The sequence below is a fragment of the Mastigoproctus giganteus genome, chromosome 5, assembly GCF_048544385.1.
Source record: "Mastigoproctus giganteus isolate SK-2022 chromosome 5, ASM4854438v1, whole genome shotgun sequence".
NCBI classification, from domain to species: Eukaryota; Metazoa; Arthropoda; class Arachnida; order Uropygi; family Thelyphonidae; genus Mastigoproctus; species Mastigoproctus giganteus.
The window spans coordinates 12104721-12128295 of record NC_143579.1 but is presented as its reverse complement, the minus strand read 5'-3'; the positions used below and the strand labels follow the sequence as shown (position 1 = coordinate 12128295).

The 23575-nt window shown below is 35.2% G+C and overlaps 1 protein-coding gene across 1 annotated transcript in view; it reads right to left on the bottom strand.

Moving 5' to 3' along the window:
- Positions 1-23575, bottom strand: part of LOC150085173 (E3 ubiquitin-protein ligase RNF10) — a 197799-nt gene that overhangs the window by 68576 nt on the left and 105648 nt on the right. Inside the window, exons 10-13 of the mRNA XM_090373063.1 lie at positions 18387-18560; positions 17836-17969; positions 11301-11418; positions 3887-3988 (exon numbers count right to left, since the gene is read on the bottom strand). Of these exons, the coding sequence (XP_090229189.1) occupies positions 3887-3988; positions 11301-11418; positions 17836-17969; positions 18387-18560 (528 nt within the window). The remainder of the gene's footprint in view (positions 1-3886; positions 3989-11300; positions 11419-17835; positions 17970-18386; positions 18561-23575) is intronic.

The window sequence follows — 23575 nt, the reverse complement described above, 5'->3', positions numbered from 1 at the left end:
TCGAACAATCCGGGCAATGTGGCATGGTGCATTATCCTGCTGAAAGATGGCACTGCCAGAGGGGAAGATCGTTGCCATGAAAGGGTGTACCCGGCCGGCAATGATGTTCAGGTAGGTGGTAGACGTCAGAGTGCCTGGCACAGGGATGACTGGACCCAGGGTATCCCAGCAGAACATCACCCAAAGTATGACACCGCCGCCACCGGCTTGTTTTCGTCCCACAGTGCATCCAGGCCCCCATCACTTCCGCAGATAAACGACGCATGCATACCTGGCCGTCCAAATGGTGCAACAGCAAACGTGATTCATCGGACCAGACGACCTTCTTCCAATCACTCAAGGTCAAGTTTCGATGCTTGTGTGCCCATTGTAGGCACTGTTGCTGATTAACCGTGGTTAGCATGGGCACTGAGAGCAGCCTGTGGCTACACAGCCCCATTTTCAGCAGGGTTCTATGTCCTGTGACACATTACTCCCATCACTAGCATTTCCAGTTACCGGTGAGTTGCACCACAGTCGCCCTTTTGTTGCCACGTACCGTCCAGGAGCACCTTTGCCTCACCTCAAGCATCGATGAGCCATGGTCATCCAACATCTCGCCGGCGGTTCATGGGTTCTCCCTCCTCGGACCACTTTTGGTAGGTACTAACCACGGCTGACCATGAGCACCCCACCAGCCATGCCATGCTGTTTCGGATATACTCTGACCCAGCTGTCTGGCCATTACAATTTGGCCTTTGTCAAACTCTTAAGTCCGCTGCCTTTCCCATCTGAAGAACAAGAGTAACACTGATTAACAGAGCTCAGTATCACATGTTTTTTATAATGTGTCCCGACCCGTGCACGCACCACAGTTCACCTGCAATTGCTTCGATTTGCTGGTCATAATGTTTTGGCTCTTCAGTGTGTATACACATGAAATGCCTAATACAGAACTGAGTTTATACAAGAAGTGTTAGTTGATAGATAAAAATAAGGATGAAATGACAGATGCACCTGAATGCGCAAAGCAGCTTGTTTGTTATTTCGAGCATTAGCAACTAAGGCCATATTGCTCCAGGATATGCAGTGGTCATTCGCTGACCTTTCCGTCTTCTCCGTATTCGGTGGTGACGGGCTCGAACCCCGGTCTAATCAAGAAGCTTGTGCTACACACTGCTGCTCCTTCCCACCTGGCTACGGAGGCGCCTACGCAAAGCAGCAGTAAAGGATGCAAAAGTATATATATGTATGTGGGAATTAACCAGTCAGATAACAGTGCAAGGATGGAAGCAAAATTTACACAAAATGCCAAAAACTAATAGGAGAAGGATAGCAGAAATCAGAAAAGATGTAGTAGGGAAAAAGAAGGAAAGAATGTGAATATCCTATAAGTTATTATGAATTAAGAGAATTAAAGTTTGAAATGAAAAGCCAATTAGAGAGGAGGGAGCTGTAAAGTAAAATAATTAATGCAAAGTAATTAAACCAACAAAAGGAGACCCAGCCAGCATCTGATATGGGTGGGTAAATTTAACTATAAGTTGAAAATGAAAAAAGGGGGAAACAAATATGCAAAAATCAGATGTTAGCTGAAGTGAATATTGATACATGGTCAGGTATTTCATCAGGAAGCTACACCTGACCATGTATCAGGAACTGCATTTCTATACTTGTCCATATAAGTGGAAGAGAAGCAAATTAAATAATAAAACTAGGTGGGATAAAGCAGCATTACTCGTTCAGAATATGGACAAGGCAGTCCCAATGCAATGTCAGTAACATAAAAATAAGGTAAAATAAGGATAAAGCTAATAAATAAAATATAAATAGATGTTTTCAGAGTAGACTGAAAAAAATAAAAAATATATATATATATATATTTAGAATTTTATGCAATTTTGGAAAAAATATTAGTGTTGGAATTTGATGGAAAAAGTATATAAATTTGATTAATTAAATTTAGAACAAGCAAATGGTATAGGGCAATGTATTAAACTGAGGACAGGGAAGGATAAAGGAGTAATTAAATAGAGACAAAAATAGCTAAAACATTCAAATCACCCTCGTATTGCACTAATAGCTTTACGAACAGAAAAAAGTAGAAGTAGAAAGGAAAACATATAGAAAAAGATATTAAACGTACTAGGATAGCAGGGGGTTGTAAAGTCCAACCTTTTAGTAAGGGCCCTGGCTTTGTAAGTATTAGTATAAAAAGGAGACTAATACCAAATGCTTGTGAAGAAGGAAAAACGAAAGCGAAAATCAAGAGCCGAAAAAATGCAATTCGAAACAGTCCTAAAAATGAGCTGAAACAGAAACTGAAAGTATAATGAGAAAATAAAAACAATACCTGGAATTTAAGTAATGCGTAGCGGAAGGAAGAAGGTGGGAAAATATAGCGAACATATTCGGTTGAGTTGATAAATGTATCTAAAAAGCAGTACCAACATTAGGGACTGAGCTTCAGGCATATAATTATTTATAGATATAAAACGGACTTAATAGAGAGCTGTGAGAAGAAACGGAATTAGTGACCTCTATAGTCGTATTTTGATTAAATATGTGCATAGAGATACATAAGAGTAGCATTGGCAAAGAGAAAGTATGTCTAAAACGTATGTTTTAGACATACTTTCTCTTTTATGTTTTAGACATACTTTCTCTTTTCCAATGCTACTCTTATGTATCTCTATGCACATATTTAATCAAAATACGACTATAGAGGTCACTAATTCCTTTTCTTCTCACAGCTCTCTATTAAGTCCGTTTTATATCTATAAAGTATCTTATATAACATATCTATAATGAATTTTATATCTATAACGTATCCCACCTAGTTTTATTCTTTAATTTGCTTCTCTTCCTCCACTTATATGGACAAGTATAGAAAGACAATTCCTGATACATGGTCAGGTGTAGTCCCCTGATGAAATACCTGATCATGTATCAATATTCACTTTAGCTAACATCAGATTTGTGCACATTTGCTTCCCCTTTTTTTTTCAACTTATAACTAAATTTAACCACCCATATCTGATGCTGGCTAGTTCTCCTTTTGTTGGTTTAATTACTTTGCAAAATTTACACATTAATTATTTTAATTTACAGCTCCTTCCTCTTTAATTGGCTTTTCAATTCAGCCTTTAATTCTCTTAATTCATAATAACATAGGATATTAACATTCTTTCCTTCTTTTTCACTACATCTTTTCTGATTTCTACTATCCTTCCCCTATTAGTTTTTTGGCATTTTGTGTAAATTTCACTTTCATCCTTGCACTATTATCAGACCAATTAATTCCTGTGTGTGTGTGTGTGTGTGTGTGTGTGTGTGTGTGTGTGTGTGTGTGTGTGTGTGTGTGTGTGTGTGTGTTGTTTACAGTAATAGGTCCTACTACTATTTTTCTTTAATTTTGGATGATATCATTATGCACATTTTCTTATGTTAATAATACATCACACAAATTACAAATGTATTCAAAGCATGAGTATATCCAGGATAATAAAAAAAAATTTAAAAATGCACAATCTTCTGTCTTTGTGTGTACAAATAAAATCATTTACCTCAGCAAGTTATAATCTTTTTATCTTTCCGTACGTTTGGCCATCGCTTTAAAAAATAGCAATCTCCAAATTTATGTCCATTTATGCAATTTTCTCAAGAAAATTAGACTGATTTTTTCTAATTAACTAGATAAACTTACTCAAACAGTTGTTCCAAATTCACTTTAGAATTAAATACCCAGATGAAAAATAAGAAATAGTCTATCATGTGATCAGTATACCCTGAAGTGATCCAAGAATTTGCAATGTAATTGGCAAAATATAACTGGTAACTGAAAAATATACAATTTTTAGTAAACTTACAAAAATGAAAAATCACGAAATTCAGAAATACTGCTTACATTTTCCAAGCTTTCTGTTTTCTTCTTCCTCTATATATTGTTGGCGTCTTCTTTCTTCTCTAGCCTTCCTATTTCGTAAACGACGTCGTTTTTCTACCTCATCTGTTGAATACAATTTTTTTTTAGTGTATGAAAAGCATTACATGGAACACAAACAAATTTTTATAGTTACAGATGTTTAATCCCATGCTCCATATTTATATGTAATAATTCCTGTACAGGTAGGATAGCCACATTATGTACATAGCAATGTGCAAACTCGATTTGTTACTTGAGCATTTGAGAGTAAACATTAGCTTATTGAAGTTTAAAAAATTAGACCACAAGAGGGTTTTTTTGTTTTTTTTTTTAACTAATGAAGTAATCTTGCCCCAAACAGATGTTACAGATTCATTACAAAATTCTGGCAGCTTAAAAAATCAAACAGAACTATAGTACCAAATATCTGATGAGAAATCAAGATGTTTTGAATCAATTTTGGAATTCAAAACTACAATCTTGAGCAAGATTAGCCAGTGAAATGGAAAAATCCTGGTTTAGCATAAATTACTCAAGTTCCAATAAACAATCTTTGGTTAAAAATGTAGAATTACATGTTTTTTTTTTTTTTTGTCATAAAAATTAATATTTTTTTCCCAAGAACCACATTATTTATCTGTTTACGTGAACTAAACCTTTTTCTACACAGATATCTGATGATACATATATCATTGGGTGGCTTCCTAGTCTCTCCTTAAAGTCTCCAAATATTTATCTTTTCAAATAAGAGATGATATGTTCCACTGTGTAACGGATTTATATTTGTATGTTACAAGTTCAAGGTTACTGTATATGGTTATAATTTTTGGGCGATCTGTTACACAGTGTACACTATCCTCAAAAAAGTATTCCAACACACTTCGGTTTTTCACTAATGCTTCCGATAATCCATTTATTTATTTAAAATAAATAAAAACACTGCATCTGAAGTGAAAATTATGGTTGACACTCTTTTCTGCATTATATAGTATGACCCTCATATCTGCGGGGGATACATTCCAAGACCTACCGTGCCGTGGATGGCCGAAACAGCGGATATAAGCGAATAGCTTTTTGTTAATAGCAATAATATTGACATTTTACAATTTAGGGATGTCATTGCTGCCCACCTAACAATGCTAATTAAGAATTTTTTCAAACTATTTAATGTATCTCCAGAAGAAAAAAAAAGTTGTATTGAATTCGTGATCCCTTTGCTTTTGAAATTTCTTCATCTTGAAATTAAAAGGTAAAAAAAAGGTAAACTGCAGCCATTATCACCCACTGCAGGATGTAAGCCTCTTCAACAATTCATGTTGAGGGTATGTCTTGAAATTACCATTGAGCAAAAGGAAGATCTTATCGACCTGTCATCTGATGAACGTGCTCTTTTCAAGACTACTTGGGAAAAATTGTCTTTCTCTTTGAGATGAGTATCCAGAATTATCAAAAATGGCAATACAAAGATAGCTACCTTTCAAGTCTACATATTTGTGTGAGGTTTGTTTCTCAATATTAACAGCTATAAAAACAAAACAGCATTCCAGACTTGGTCCAGAAGATATGGTATTAACAATTTCAAATATCGTCCAAATATGGACCAAATATTATCGGTTATCCAGGCTCATCCTTCTCATTAATTGTTCATTTTTTATTGTTTTGTAATCTTAATTGAAGAATAAGAATTTGATCTGTTGTTTTTGCTGTACTCAATAAAAATATTAAACAATTATTTTAATGTGCAAATTAGCATTAGTAGAGGCATTTGATGCAAGAAAGCAAGCTTATGCAGCATCAGCCAAAAAAAAAATAAATAAAATAATAATAATAATAAATAAATAAATAAAAAATAACCACTTCCACTTCACCCTTCTGTTCGTTCGAAATACCTGTCCAGCTGAGCCTTAAACTTATTTAGGCTATCAACTTCCACGACAAGGGATGGAAGTCTATTCCACCAACCAACCAACCACCCGCTGGCTAAAGACAAATTTCCTCATGTCTATCCTACATCTGTCTTTTCTCAATTTGAATTTATGTCCTCTCAGGTGATTATTCTGAGCAAGAGGAAGAATCCCATCAGCATTGAGCATGCTCAAACCATTCAAGGCTTTATACACCTCTATCAGATCACCTCGCTGGTGCCTAGTCCCCAGACACTGTAATTTGCAAAATTTAAGCCTTTCTTCGTAAGAGCACCCCTTTGTTCCATTCACTAATCTTGTTGCCCTTCTCTGTACTCGTTCCAGCATCTCTACGTCCTTCTTGAAATGAGGCCTCCAGACCTGTATACAGTACTCTAGGTGTGGCCTGACCATTGCCTTATACAAGGGAATAATCACCTCCTTATCCCTGCTAGAAAAATTCCTATATATCATCAACAATACACCATGAGCTACTCTTGCAGCCCGTCTGCACTGCTCAGAAAACTTCATATCTGCCTGCACAACCACCCCCAGGTCTCTTTCATTCTCTACCACTGTCAGTGTAGTACCACAGATTTGATACGTTGCTCTGGGGTTGCTGTTTCCTATATGTAGTACTTTACATTTGTCAATGTTAAACTTCATTTGCTACCTCTCAGCCCATCTGCTCAACCTTTCCAGATCCTGTTGCAGTAGCATAGTGTCAGTAGTGTCCTTGACAACCCTGCCAACCTTTGTATCGTCTGCAAACTTGGACATTAAGCTTGATATACCATCATCAATATCATTTATAAATACAGAAAACAATAATGGACCCAATACTGAACCCTGAGGGACTCCACTAATAACATTAGTCCACGATGAGCAGGGTCCAATGATTACCACTCTGTCTTCTCCCCTCAACCACCCCTTTATCCATAGCAGCAATTTGCCTCCAATGCCACACTGCTCCAATTTGTGCAGCAGTCTTTCATGTGCAACAGTATCAAAAGCCTTTCTAAGATCCAAGTATATAATATCAAAGTTATTCCTTGCATCCAATTATTTTGTGACTGCATCATAGTATCCAATCAAATTTGTCAGGCAAGACTTCCCCTTAACAAAACCATGCTGTTTCTGAGCTGTAACTGAAGTCTTGTCTAGATGATGCTGCAGTGCTTCTTTAACCAGTGCCTCCATTAATTTTCCAGGAACAGAAGTTAAACTAACAGGTCTATAATTACTTGTGTCGCCCTTTGATCCTCCTTTGTGAATTGGGGTCACATTTGCACATCTCCAGTCCATGTGTACTTCCCCTGAGTCCAAGGAAGCTCTCATAATTATGGCTAAGGGTTTGCTTACTTCCTTTGCTGCCTCCTTTAATATAACTGGATAGATCCCATCCACCCCAGGTGCCTTTCTTGTATTTATCTTCAACAATTTCTCCTCCACATGACTCTCAGTTATTACAAGATTCTCTAGCTTACTGCCAGAGTTGAATATACCTCTGGCATTCCCCTCGCTGAATAAATCGTCATGTGTGAATGTCGATGCAAAATATTCATTCAGTTTTTTAGCTACCTGAGCAGGATCATCAACAGTTGACCCATCGATATCAAGTGGACCAATCTGATTCATCTCCTTCCTTCTAGAGTTTACATAAGTAAAGAACTCTTTGCTGTATTTCTTTGCATCCCTTGCCAAAGATTTCTTGTAATCTGCCTTCGCCTGCCTAACCTCCTTTGTAACTTGGTTATAGATCAACTTGTATCTATCATAAGCTTCTGTGTCACGTGTTAATTTATATGTATCCCATGCATTTTTCTTCTCTGCCATATGTCTCATTATTTCATCTGACATCCACTTAGGCCTAAACCTTGAATAATATTTCTTAGTTGGTATGTAAAGCGTAGTAGCTTCCAAGATAAGTTCTTTGAATGCTTCCCATTTTGAATTTGCTGTTTGGTAACATCATCAGTTGGTCCCACTGTATAGAATTTAAATACTGTCTCAGTCCATCGTAGTTGCCTTTACGAAAGCAACAACCCTTCCCTTTATCCCTAATGGTAGTTACCTCTTTGAGTAAATCCCACTTCAGCACACTGTGATCACTGCCACCTAGTGGTTCATTTACCTGCAGATTCTTAATGCATGAAGAATCACTACTGATAATCAAATCAAGAGTATTACTCCCTCTAGTTGCCTCCCGAACATGATGATGTAGAAAACAATCATCCAATAAATCCACAAAAGCCTTGCTAGTGTGTGAGTGACCAGCCCCCAAATTCCAGTCAATATCTGGGAAATTAAAATCCCCCATTATAAGACTCTCTGATTTACTGGCCCCCTCTATTTACCTGCACAGTTTCTTATTATACTCATCAGAGTCATTAGGCCTATAGCACACTCCTACTCTCAATTTTGATCTCCCAATGCTTATGTCACACCAAACTGACTCTACACTGCACTGTCCAGCAATGTCGACTGGCTTCACTTCCTTGGATTTTATGTATTTCTTAACTAATAGCATAACCCCTCCTCCCTTCCTATCCTTTCTGTAGACATTGTACTCCCCAAATTCCAGTTCTGCATTCCTTATATCTGTATGACACCACGTCTCTGTTATCTCCACAATATCTGCCTTTGATGTTTTGAGCAATACCTCAAATTCATCAAATTTATTTACTAAACTCCTAGCATTGGTGTACACGCAAGTATACATGCGCCTGTTCTTTTTCTTAGATACCATAACACAACCTATGTGTTTATTTGTACCCCAATGATTCCCAGCAGTCTCTGAAATATCCTCCATCTTATTTTCCAGGCTGCGGCTCATTCCAATAGAAGCAGTGCGAGAATCACTTTCACCTCTGCCAGTGGCTACTGTTAATCTATTAGTCCTTGTATCCCCCCAATCTAGCAGTTTTTCGACCCACCTAACACTGCCTCGATAGCATCAGCAAACATTCTTGCACCATTTCTATTTAAGTGTATCCCATCCCTGTAGAAGCAGTCTCTCCTGTTAACAAGTACAGACCAGGCTGAAAAAAAAATTAAAAAGGAAACAATTTTTTTATTCCTTTCTCAGTACTCAAAATTTTCTACTACATAATTTATAAAATGCCATTTTTTTTCTGTAAAAATCTTGTTATACTCCCTTGGGATTTACATTGAGGGGTCACGTCAATTTATATTTAATAAAGGGGGTCGTGAGCAAAATAAGTTTGCGTGCCACTGCTCTAGGCAGCATCTTCTTTGAGACTTTCTCTGAAGTTTCCTTATTCTGTTCCTATTAAGTGAAGAGACAACTAAATTAGGTTTGCCCAATCTTGGAAAACCATTATCACTTCCCAAAGGATTAAGCATGCATACGTTTCTGGTGGGCTATTTTCCTCCCCAAAATTTTCTTAAATTGATGAAATGTCTAAAGCTTTCTCAAATTTTGGGTAAAATGTCACTTTATTTTTAGTGTAGGCTTCTGACACAGATGAAAGGAGACTTTTGAATATCAGTTAGTCATTGATTTTGTTTTTTTTTTTAAATCAATGGCTTTACTTATTTTCAATTCTTGCACAGCCACACTTTTATATATACTTCACACATAGAACTTTTTGCCCTGTTATATACATTTTATTTTTAAATAAACAAACCTGAAGGTCACTTAGCTCCCTTCTGACTTGTGTCACATGAATCTGAATTACACGATTTGATATTTTAATTTTTTTTTAGCGCTGGGGAACCGCCCCCCCCCCTTCTAATAATCAAAACGTACAAAAATTATATTATATTATTTTATTATCTAAAAACAAATTAATAACAAAACCATCATTTATATATTTGATTATAAACAACATTTCTTGTCCAATTTTTTTTGATTCATTTTCCATTAATACAAAGATTTTTAACTACCTTCACTCTACTTAATGCAAAGTACAATTGTCCATACGAAAAACATGGAGATGTTAAGTCAACACCAACTTTAGATAATATTTGACCTTGACTTTTGTTTATAGCATTAGTCATACTAAAAACAATTTCACAGGAAACTGTGTTTGCCGGAAAATTAAGTTATATTCCCCTTCATTTGAATACATATGAAACCATGGGATATATGCTTTCAATCCAGCTCTGTAACCTGTGACGTGTTCACAAATCAAACATTTCTCCCTTAATTCCACTACACGTATTCATTTTTTATATCTAAGATTCTTAAAACCATAACAATTGCATTTACCTTTAATAGTAATTTATGCAGAGGTAAACCTGAAGGCTCCAGAGAATAAAGTGTTTCGGGTGTTACAGAGTTGTATTCTTCAGCATTACAACTATCTGGCATAATTTGGTCTGATGAATAAACTATTTTCAATTCTCCTGGAATATTAAGTTCAGATAAAATTTTTTCATTCAATGAACAGTATTATTTGTTACGGCTAAAATTGTACATTGAAACTTTTCTTCCAAAGAAGTTTCGATACTTCCAAAAATGTCATATGTTAATATAAGTGAAAAGACTACGTGCTCTGGATTCATTATTTATATATATATATTATTACTATGTGACACAGAGCAAAATGGAAAGAAAAGAAATAACAGGTTGCAGATAAAATGTTTAATGTTAAAATACGAACAGGAAAGTAATACAGGAATGTATTACTTTCCTGTTCGTATTTTAACATTAAACATATTTTATCTGCAACTTATTTCTTTTCTTTCCGTTTTGCTCTATGTCACGTAGTAAGAATATACATCTTGTATTAAATTTTTGGATTGGAGTTTCAGTAGAGCTATCAACAATTTGTAATTCATTTTTTTTTGCTCTTTTCGTATTTTTCCTTTCCTTTTTGTGAAGCCTTTAACTTATTATATATTGCTTTTTCTTTTCTGGATTTTTAAGTGCGGCTTCATATTCTTCAAGATCTTTTCTTTTCTTCTTCTCAGCCTTTCTGATACAATCTTTTTCTTTTCTATTACTGCCATTATTAACAACCTTGCTAACAGCTGAAGAAACATTTGAAAAAACTGAATCATTGCCTTGAGACATGTAGAATTCTAAAATTAAAAACACTAAAAATTAAACCACACAATTAACAATGGCTGAACTGTCAACATTGTGTGACATCATAACACTACTAAACACTACCGGGTAATGAGTCATCGCTGTGGTATATGCAGCTTAATTTGAGAGGGACATGCCTAGGCATGGCCTTTGGGACAGACCTGTCAGTCACTTTGTTGTAGTATGACACAACAGCAGTTAGCCCTGCCTTGCGGAAAGCAAAAAGTGTGCACATAAAAAAGAACTATTTTCCGAAATATTCTTTTATATATATAGATGTGTGAAAAGAAATAATGAAACATTAAAAAGGCAAAAGAGGAACAAATGTGTTGAAGCAAAGTGGTTACTTTCAATTGTTCTTAGATTACAGTTTTTCGCAAATATTATAAAAATCTTCATTAGTAAATTAATAAAAATGCAACAAAGCAGTACAAACCTGTAAATGATTCAAATGTTGCTGGTGAAATTAGAGGAGGTTGAAAAAGCAGTTCAGCAACTTGAAATTCGCAAGTTAATGGCAAATGTTGTAAATATCTAAGTCGTTTACGAAGAACCTGAAATTCAAGAAAGTTAAAAAACAAAGAAACACAACACAAATTAGTTATTTTTTTGTGTTTTTTTTGGAGAATTACAGTACACTGTCTGGGGCAACAAAGAAAGAGGGATAATAAATAATAAAATAACATACAATATTAAACTTTATAAAGAAAAGCAGACAGGTATTTTTTTTACTGGTGAGCAGTTATGTAAAATCATGTACATTTCCAGCTTTTCAAAAGTAAGAAGTGTAGTGTGTGTTTGTGTGTTTGTGTGTGTGTGTATATATATATATATATTTTTTTTTTTTTTTTTGAGAAAAACAGCTTTTCAAAAAAGCTGATTTCTGAAAACTTTGAACATAAATATCATTTACGTGTTATATTAAAATACAGTCATAAGATTTTTTTGTCTATACAATATGTATTTATTACATGCGAATGGACATTTATTTTTATTTATTTTTTTATTATTACTTTTTTTTATTGCATAAGCAGCCCAGACCAAAATAACCCCAACTATAGCAACACTGCTGTGTGTTATGCGAAGACACCATAATTTTGTTATGTTGTTGAGTGACTGGCCACTTAGCTCAGACGGTGACAGTGATTGTCACCACCTAGTTACCATCCCTGGCATGTGGAGCCAGGCCAGAGAACTACTAGTGAGAAGTTATAGTCATACATACCTAGAAAGAAAGTCATGATGAACAGAGTAGGCACTTTATATGCTAACTTGCCTAAAAACTAATGCTTCTGATAAATCATTTATTTATTTAAAATAAATAAAAACACCACATCTGAAGTGAAAATTATGACTGGCACTCTTTTCTGTATTATACAGTAAGACCCCCATATCCGCGGGGGATACGTTCCAAGACCTACTGTGGATGGCTCAAACCGCAGATATAAGCGAACACCTGCTGACCCCATATAAAATGTGATTGTCTTGTACATACATACGTATAATACAGTTTAATCGATAAATTAAACACACAGTAAGACATTACCAACATTAAATACGGTAATAATAAAGTACAACAAACTCTCGATTACCAGGATTGGATTAACCGGGACACTCAGACTGGGGGGGGGGGATCTACCAGAAATCATAAAATTCCAGTAATAACTAAAATAGGTATGAACAGATATTTTGCAAGTCATAAATGAGCGACAAGAACCACGTTATAAGTCGTCATTGGGAGATTAGTGTACCTATTATCTTGCAACCCCCAGTCTTCACACCTACCAGTCAAAACAAAAAAAAAAAAAAAAATCATATGTTTAGTTTGATTTAGTGCATCACATCGATTATTGTGTTCCATCGCAACACAAAAGGACAAATTTTGTTTTGTTATTTATGTCAGTGATGTCGAAATTATATATTTTTTTATAGTAACTATTTTTATTATTTTTTTTTTTTTTGTTTATAAATCGGGAAAATGATGGGCAAACACAATAGTTGTGCTTTCAAATTAAACAAAAACTTAAAATTATTCAAAAGTTTGAAAACAATGCATCCATTAAATCTCTAAAGAAACAACATTGGTGACCAAACCATACATCATAAAAAATAAAGGGAAGCATTGTATTGGACACTAGAGTAGTATGTGTTAAGATTTTTCATTTTTTTTTCCCATGGTTAACCGCAGGTAACTGAATCAATGGATACCAAATCAGTGGATATGGGGACACAACTGTATTCTGTATATTTGTTTCAAAGATATCTGCCGGGCTAGCTGTTATCTTGCCTGTTAACTGATAAATTTAAAGTTTAGCATAGATTGCCTTTATGTTTAATTATTTGGACCTAGTTAAACAGGCAGATAACAATCAGAAACAGATAGTCTTGCTAATTATTGGTGGGATATACTGAATGGTGTTAGCCCTCGAAAAAGTGCCATTCAGTGCATCTGATTATCAATAATTAGCTGCATAATCATTATTTTATTTTATTCTATTTTATATTTTTATTTTATTGCTAATTATATGTTTATTTCTAGGGTATAGCAATGTAAACCAACATGGGCTATCTTAGTCTTTATAGGTCCTTTTGGCCCGCTGAGTACTTTTATGCCAATGTTTTAATATACTTTGAATACCTATATAGTACCAATTATACTCTTACAATAGTAAATGATATTACAGACTGATGTAATGTTCAATCTACAATTGATGCCATTAACCTGATCTGACACACCTTTTTACATCTATTCCAATATTTCATAACACACACACACACTGTCTATAAATGGTGGGAACACTTTCAATATTGCACATGGAGTAAGAGAGATACCATTTACTTATTTATACCATGTGAAAGACAAAACATGAAAGTTTCCCAGTTGTTACTTCCAAGGTGTGTAGTTCCATCATTCACCACCAGAAGCATTTCCAATTTTGTTGTGAACTGCAAGGACAGAAGAACATGACAACTTCTTGAATTGCATAGTGTTTAGCGATGAGGCCACATTTCACACCAATGGGAAAGTCAACCGACACAATTGTCAAATCTGGGGCACCCAGAAACCTGAAGAGATAATTAAATATGAGTGTAATTCACCGAAGGTGAATGTTTTCTGCACCTTGTCATGGCAAAAACTGTACGGACCTTTCTTCTTTGCTGAGGGCACTGTAACTGGGCAATCCTACCTCAATATGCTGCAGCAATGGTTCATGCCTCAAGTTCAGGAAGATAGTGATGACTTTATTTACCAGCAAGATGGGGCCCCTCCCCACTTCCATAATGACGTTCGGGCCTATCTTAACACTGAGCTACACAAGCACTAGATCGGACATGCTGGAGGAAGGGATGAATGTTTCTTGAAATGGCCGCCAAGATCACTGGACTTAACTCCATCTTATTTCTTCTTGTGGGGCTACATAAAGGATCATGTTTATGTACCATCTTTGCCATGTGATGTCCAGGAACTAAAGCAGAGAAGTGAAGAAGCTACCTCCATGCACAGGAGATGTCAAGAGTTCAATTACCGTGTAGACATTTGCCATGGCACACGTGGTTCCCACATTGAATTGTTGTGTTGTAAAAAAAAAAAAAAACTTTGACATTTTCTCTTTCACAAGGTATGTATATGACACTGATATCTGTCCTAGTCTTTGTGCAATAAATCACTGCAAGGGTTCCCACCATTTATAAACACCCTGTATATCACTGACAAAACCTCAAGTGCTGTGCTGGCATCCTGCTCAGAGAACTTCATGTTTGACTCCAAAAATTATCCCAAATCTTTTTTATTCTCCACTACCTTGAGAGCATTGCACCACACAGTCAGTATGATATTCTGGTATTACTGTATCCTACATGCAGTTTTTTGCATTTGTCAATGTTAAACTTGAATTGCCACTTAACAGCAAATCTGCCTAATTTTTCTATATCTTGTTGCAGTAGCATACTCCAATTACTGTCATTAACCCTGCCCTGCCAACCTTTGTATCATCTGCAAACTTAGACATTAAGCCTGATATGCCTTCATCAATATCACTAAATACAGAAACAGGGACTGAATATTGAGGAACTTCTAATAACATTAGTCCAAGAAGAGCAGAACCCAGGGTTTTTGTGCATGGCAAGGTTTCTCAAACTGGAAGGTGGAATGCAATGTGCTATCAGCAAAACTATGGACAGGATTTCCAGTCAATGGAAAGTCACTAATACACAAGAGGAAAAGAGTGGGAGAAAAAACTGAACCTTGGGGAACACCAGCATTAGTGAAGAAGTTAGAAGAAAGAGAGCCATCTACCATCATCCTCAAGTGAACAGTCAGAGAGAAAACTGGATACCCAAATACAAAAAAAACAGTTAGCAATCTACAAGATGGAAGCTTATTTAGAAGACCTTTAGGGCAGACATGATCAAAAGTCATTGAAATGCCAAGAGCAACTGCATGAGTGTCACCAAACTTTTCCATTTTCCATTAAATTTGTCCATAGTGAGTAAATAAGCCAATGTATCACCAGTGAATAGACACTGGTAGAATCCAACTGATCAAATGGAAAGTTTCTAGACAGTTCAGGAGTTGGCAGTTAATAGATTTCTCCATTACTTTAGAAAGAGTAGAAGTAAATACAATGGGATGATAATTGGATGGGAGGGATTTTCACTCTTTTTAGGAACTGGCTGGATATGAGCAAATTTTCAAGCAGAAGAGAAAACAACTGTGGAATAAGAAAGTGTAAAAAAAGGTGATAAAAAGCAGGAGTAAACCCAGGAGCATAAGTTTTGAGAACAAGTGGAGAAATACTCAGGATCTGGCACTTTCTTGGAATCAAGACTTCAAAATTCTTGACATCCTTTTGATTAAAGGGTGTGCAGCAGTGTTCTCCCCAGAAAATTTTGCCAGCCAAGTGGCATTATGAAGTAGCTAGGTGGGGAAGTGTAATACTTTGCAATATTACAAAATTTTCTGTTTTTTTATAAATGTGACTTAAGGAATCCAGAGCAAAAATTAATTGCATAATTTAACATTATGCTCTTGTTGCATTAACCTCGATCGCATAGTATGTTCAAATTAATACTGATCAAGATCAGTGAGAAGTACCATATGATACCACGAGAATCGCTTAAATTTTAGCTGGGCGGTCAGTTAAATTCACCGAGCGGTGCACCCATTCAATAGGGGAGAACACTGGTGTGATTAATGATCACTCTTCAGATTGGTCTAGGGTTAGAAATAACAGAGTAGTTCTGTGTCATTCAATTTGGCTATTAATAGCATCAAACTACAAAACATTTTCAAAACATCAAAAGTAACATTACTAAATTAAAAATAACACCTGCTTTATTGTTAGTGATCTTTAGTCTCTCTTTGTACTGTTTTTTTTTTTTTTTTTTTTTTTTCTGTCTGTGAATTGTCTTTTTGTATTAGTGTTATCCATATAGTGCAAGAAAGCACCAGGCTTTTGCTGCAGGCAGCCAAAAAATATAATAAACTACTAAGATGATCCCCTCCTCACACTGGTATTTATCCAGCTGACTTTTGAATTTCCCCAAACTAGCTAACCAAGCCTCAACCACTCACGAAGGTAACTATTTGAATAATAAACAACTTTTTGGCTAAAACTTTCTACACTCCAGGGCCCTTCCTAAATTCCAGGACCAACAGTGTACCAGTCTACTCTGCCCAAGAACACCGAGTTATCTGGAGAAGAACCACCATGCTCCTCACACAGAGACAGTTTTCCAAACAGTACAGACCACTGAGTACAACAAGAAATATCCCATGGTTCAGAAGAGCTATGATCAACAAAAGCTACATCCAAGAAGATTATGATGTTACAAGTCAGGTAAGAGCTCCTGGTTTAAAATCCATAATCAGAGTAACCCTTTCCCTAAATTAAAAAAAAAAAAAAAAACCAGAAGACCTTAGCCAGTTTTAATTCGAACCATTCTTAGTTTGAGAGTACAGTGCAGAACATATAAATATAATTAATTGTAAACCAATTTCTTGGTATGGAAGGCCAATAGTGTCATAAGGACAGCATTACAAGAGTGTAAGTATTGAAAGTTATCAATTTACTTAATGTAAATTTAATTTTAATTATTAATCTTATTAACTAAATTAATAACTAATGTAAAATTATTTAAAACTATTAAAATTTAATCTTTATTAATGTTTTTAATAACTATTTGTTAACTAATTCAAAATAAAACCTTAACATATAAAAAATGTGTAATCAAATAACTTTATGTAAGTCAAGTCACTATAATTTATCAGTTCTGCTGTCTTTACAATCACTGAAGAAGTGGTACAGGAAGTACTACAAAACTTCAGAGAACGATCTGTAATTCTTTAAGGTATTAAAGGCAGATTGTTAAGTGTTGATTGTTTCACCAATTTCCAAAAGGAAATTGATGATGAAACAATCAACAACTCAATCTAAACTTCCTACAACTCAATCTAAAAATCCCCCCCACCCCCCATAATTTTAATTTATGGCCCCTAGAGTTCTGGAATCATTTATAATAATAAAAATTTCTACCTCATTCAGGACATTAAGATGCCTAGTTGCCAGGCTCTGTAACTCTTAAAAGGTGTAAAATGTATATGGATGAAAGTTTCTGGAGATCAGACTGTCCTTTTAATTAATATGTACTGGAATTTAACTCACATTAATATTCAATGTTTTTTTTCTAAATTATAGACAAAGATTTAACAAAATAAATAAATAAAATAACTAATTGTATTTTTTGAGACTATTTAAATTAAATCAAGTTTCTTTTGACACCACAATGACTCTAGTGGTCATAAGAATATATAATTTCATTACTGAAATGTTTTTAGCACCTGATCAGAACAAAAAGATGCTCAACTGTGATTCTCAGCATGTTTTTTTTTTTTTTTATGTAGACTTGAACCAATTTCAGATGGGCACCAGAAAATTTAGGAATTAAAAATATCTTAACTGTTGGCTTACCTCACTCATAGATGTTCTTTCAAGCTCAATAATTTTTGCAGTAAATGTAAGGGGACATCTATCAAGGCTACCATATTCTTTAACCAGCATGTGAACATTTAAGGAATGTAGATAGATATGTTGGCCATCACTAGCTGTTATGCAAAAATAAAAATAAATAAATAAATACATCACACGCACACACAAAGTGTAGCAGGGAAACAGGATAAACAAGTGCAAGCAAGTAAAAGTTTGTTCCCAATGACTTAGCTCTTCGTGTTCTTTTGTACATTAGTACAATTTATGATATAAAAGGATAAATTTTTAATGATAAGAAGCAAGTGTTATTTTAAAATTATTCCAAAGGAAATAAAATATAGTACATGTTGGTGTGAATAAGTTTAACTTCAGATTACAGCATTTTTTTTTTTTCTTTGTATAGGGAAGACATCTGTAAGAGGTTTATGAAACAGAGGCCCACGAAACAGGCATGTCCCCAAACAGTTGTAGGCTAAATGAACTTAAGGTGAGTAATAAAAAACTAGGAAAATGAACTATATGCAGCATCTTACCTTGATAAAAATAGTATTCTTTTCCCTGTTTCTTTGTGGCCCCATCATTTTCTTCATGGAGGTGCAAATGTTTTAGATTAAAATCCTCTCTTCCACTTGTTTCTTGACCACAAATATTTTCATAATGCTCGTGGCTTAATTCCTGAGAATGTTTAGCATCACAAGTATTCCTACCTTTAATATATTAAAAAAAATTTTTAATAAGTAAATTTTAAGAATTTAAATAATTTTTTAATCTTATAGACTGACTGACATTTCATTTCTAAAAAAGCAAATGAGAAATAGTTTTGAAATTAAAAAAGTAACAAGGAGGGTCTGAAAACAGGACCCAACTTTTAAATCTTCACAAATCAGATCAAAATATAATACCCAAATATGAAGTTACCATTTTTTTAAAAAATGCAATAGGGTATTTCCGTAAGAAATTTAATGTGCTGATATAATTTAATGAAAAATTAGAATCTTCAGAAATAAATTAAGAAATTAATGCAGGTGGAAGTAATGGCTGGACTATATTACAAATGATGAACTAAGGGGGGGGGGGAAATTGCTGAGTTAAATAAAACCAATCCAAGGTAAGCAAAGCAATTTTAAAATACTATACTAAACAGATCTTCAAAGTAAAAATAAATGGTAACAGACCAAAAGGAAAGCAGATCAATTATATAAACAAAAAAAAAAAAAAAAAGTTATAGAGGAAAGAGTATTTATTCTAGCTAGGACTAAAGATGTAACAGGAAATACTAAATTGAAGCCTGATAGTCCATTTGTGTTATCAAAGTGACTATCAAAGAGTGCATAAAAAAAATCTTAGTGAGTAAAAAGATAATGGAACTTCACTTTTAGGCAGCACACCGTAGATCATGGAATAAATTACTTTCCAGGGTGGCTGTGGCAAAATGTTTGAAAAAGTTCAAAGCAGAATAGAATGGTTATTTTTTTTTCCACTTTACAAATATCATAAAGGGCAGTGTAATGCCAAATATATTTCCTCTTAAGGGTTTGTAGGGAAGGGTTAATGCCATTCCGAGATAATAGCTAGACAAAAGGAGAGACTGAAGAGGAGATATGTTTCAAATTACATGCATGTAATTTATGAAAATGTTTGGATTGTCAATTACCACAAGATTGTCAAGTTTTATGACCTGCTGAAGATCCACAAATCAAATCAGGCATACCCACAAGACCTGCTGTGGCAATTCATTACCTTAAATTCTATTAATTTGTTTCTTGACCACAAACAATACTCAATCACACATTGTTTCTTGATCACAAATATAATACTCAATCACAGAATCATAATGCTGATGGCTTAAGTATTCTCTCCTTTAATATATAAAAACTATTTTTAATACAGTAAAATTTTAAGAATTCCATTATTTGTAATCTTATAGATTGACATTTGAATGAGACCATTTTGTTCTACTGACTTTTAATGAAAACTTTTCATTCACGTTAAATACAAAATTCTTATTTACATATATCCCCATACAGAATGAAAAAATGTGCTGAGACATTACATAGGAGGGGCCACCAACCTCATCAGAAGAACTAGCTATCAGTCAAACATCTTTTCTGGGTCTTACAGCTGTGGCATTACACAAAATCATATAAAAGATATTGCCAACTTTGGCAGCACATTTTCACCCTATTTAACATAGACTTGTCAAATTTTTAAGAAAGAAACTGTAGCAAAAAATAAACTCGGACAGTATTGTGAATTATTCCAGAATGAAGTGTTTCCCCCATGAAGTGAGAGAGAGAGAGAGAGATCAAAATGACTCTACATAACTACCAGGGAGTTAAATAGTACTACTTTTGTATATAATGTAACAAACAGATAGTGGAGCTACTGAAGGATCCCTGAAAGCATGCATTCTATTCTCCCCTATCCCCTATAGATATTAGCATTAGTAGAGGCATACAATGCAAGAAAGCAAGCTTATGCAGCATCAGCCAAAAAAAAAAAAACCTCTCATTTCATCCCTCCATTCGTTCCAAATGCCTGTCCAGCTCAGCTGTTATTTGGTTTTTACGAGCATTAGCAACTAAGGCCATATTGCTCCGGGATACGCGGTGGTCATTCCCTGACCTTTCCGCATCCTCCGTATTTGGTGGTGAAGGGCTCGAACCCCGGTCTAATCAAGAAGATCCAGCTCGGCCTTAAATTTATTTAGGCTATTAGCTTGCACAATAAAAGATGGAAGCCTGTTCTACCAATCAACTACCCACTGTGTGGATGATGAGTGCACGATTTAATATAAAAAATAAAGAATATGTTCCTGTATTGTTTAAACTTGCTTCATAGTTGAGAGGGACAATGCCCTGCTGTTTTTGGATGTTTTAGTAATGAGGAAAAATTAACAACTTATAACCCAAGTTTACTATAAACTAACACACACCACACAATTTACAGTTCAGCCCAAACCACTGGACATAACAGTATAACTTGATTATGAAGTGCAGTGTCTTATAGTCAATCTGAGGACAGGGATGGAATTCAGCGTGGCATCCATTTTTTGCAATGTTATCCCACAGAAAGACATCACATCTCAAAAAAGAAAATACAGCAGATTTACTTCTAGAGCCAAAAGCACCACCCTGAGGGGGTGCTTTTGGCTTTTACATGCTTTGCATCCAAGAATCTCTGAAATTATCAATAGCATACTGAACACTAAGAATATCAGACTCTCAACAGGAAATTAACAGCCATTAGCCATTTTAGGGAATATTAAAGCCCTGACCAAGATACAATCAAGTTGGGTGATTTACAGGGTACCTTAAGAGAGTGCACAAAATACTACATAGGTGAGATCAGTCAGAATTTTGAAGGATAGGATGGAGAAAACAGTGTCTGATATTAGATTACCTAAATCACCCCAGCTGATGTTGCAGATGAACTCAACAGTTCTTTGCATCGATATTTACAGAAGAAAAACCCTTTATGTCAATGAAAAATTATGGGAGTGAAGTTGAAAAAAACGTAATTAATGACGTTGAAATTTGAATTACTTTTCATTTTAGGGCAAAAGCCTCAAGTTGCGTAGTGAGTTATCATGCTTACAAGTTAGCACAAATGCATCAGATCTGTTCGCAGCAAACTACTAAATAGTTATAAAATTGGAATCATTATATATGCATTTGCACTAACTTGTAAGCATGATGTTGAAATTTCACACACATTTATTTAATGAAAAAACTTTCAAGCCTACAGGCCAATAAGGCTCCTGGGGTTGATAGCATTTACCCTTTAATCTTAAGGGAGGCAGCAAGTGAGTGCATTAAACCACTGAGACTAATTACGAGAGCATCACTGGACTTACGAGTGATTCCGTTGGATTGGAAAAGTGCCAACGTATCTCTAATACATAAGGGCAGTTCTAAGAGTGAAGTGAGAAATTACTGGTGGGTTAGACTAACTTCAATAGTACGGAAAATCATGGAGACTATGATCAGGGGGGAATTCAATATAACTTAGATAGAAATGGAATTCTGAAGCATGGGTTTTGTAAAGGGAAAATCATGTTTAACTAATCTGGTTAGCTATTTTGACAGGGTCACTCAACAGCTGGACCTAGGGAATAATTTCAAGTTGTTTATTTGGATTTTAGCAAGGCATTTGACATAGTCCCACATGAGCGGTTACTTTATAAGCTGGAACAGGTTGGAATCACTGGGAAAATCCTTACATGGATAGCTGTATGACTTTAGAGCAGGAGGCAGAGGGTTGTGATAAATGGTTATTCCTCAGATTGGGTTGATGTAAGAAGTGGGGTTCCCCAAGCATCAGTATTAGGACCACTGTTGTTTTTGATTTTCATAAATGACATTGATGAAGGGATAGGAGGGCGTGATTTTACAGATGTAAAGATTGGTAGAGTAGTTAATGACTGCTGCCAAGCAGAGCTTCTTCAGAATGACCTAGATAGACTTCAGGGATGGTCAGAAAAATGGCAGCTATGCTTTAATCCAGCAAAGCGTAAGGTATTACACCTGGGGAACAGTAACCCCAAAATAAATCTTATACACTTGGCGGAGTTGAACTAAAGCCGGTAGTGAAGGAAAGGGACTTGGGTATCACGATACAGTCAGATAGTAAGTTCTCCAAGCACTGCAGACTAGTTACAAGGAGGGCCCATGGTGTCCCATCAATGATTTATCGAACAATTGTTAGTAGAGATAAGTATGTTATAATCCTATAAGGCTATTGTTAGACTACACTTGGAATACTGTGTTCAAGTATGGAGACCACACCTAAAGAAAGACATTGTGCTTCTTGAAAGGGTCCAAAGATGGGAACTCACCTGGTGAAATCAGCAAAAGGGCATCCATATGAGGAAAGACTTCAAATATGTTGGTTGCAGAGTTTGGAAACTAGGCACCTTAGAGGAGAATTGATTGATGTGTTTAAGGCTCTGAGAGGCATAAGCAAAATGAATAAGGACGAAATTTTCAAGGTTATAAATGATTCTAGAACAAGGGGCAATAATTTCAAGTTATGGGGGGGGGGAGTTGTTTAGATTGGATTGCAGGAAGTTTTATTTTAACAAGGAAGTTATAAATTACTGGAATAAGTTACCTACATGGGTGGTAGAGGCTCACAGTTTGGAGAAATTCAAAGGTCAGGTGGATAATTACCTAAGGGACAAGGTAAATGCATGGGTTGTCCATTTCCTTTTCTCTTATTATTATTTTTTTTATTTTCTTATTATTATTATTAATTTGTTTTTATTCTTATTTTATTTTTTGTTATTTTATTTTATTATTATTTTTTATTTTTGTTTGGTGCAGCATAAGCCATAGGCTTCCTTGCACCTTGTGGCCATTACTAATACTAATATGGATTAGTCCACCCATTTGAAATAAGGCAAATCCTGTTGATTTTGATGTTAAATTTCAGATAATGCTAGAGCAGGGGTGGGGAACCTCTCACCTGCAGCCAAATTTCTCCCCCAGTCGAACTTGAAACCACCTGCTGACGAAGTCCTCTAAAATGCCATATGAAAAACTGCCTTAAGGGCAAAACGGTCATTTATATAAGTTATTTTAACAAATTTCTGTTATCCATAATGCATGTCTTGTGACATTAATCATGAGTCAGAATATGTATGAATTGATGATGTAATAATCACACCATTATTACTGCCAATTAGCATTTGTTTCTTCCCCAAAACCAAGCTTGTGTGTAT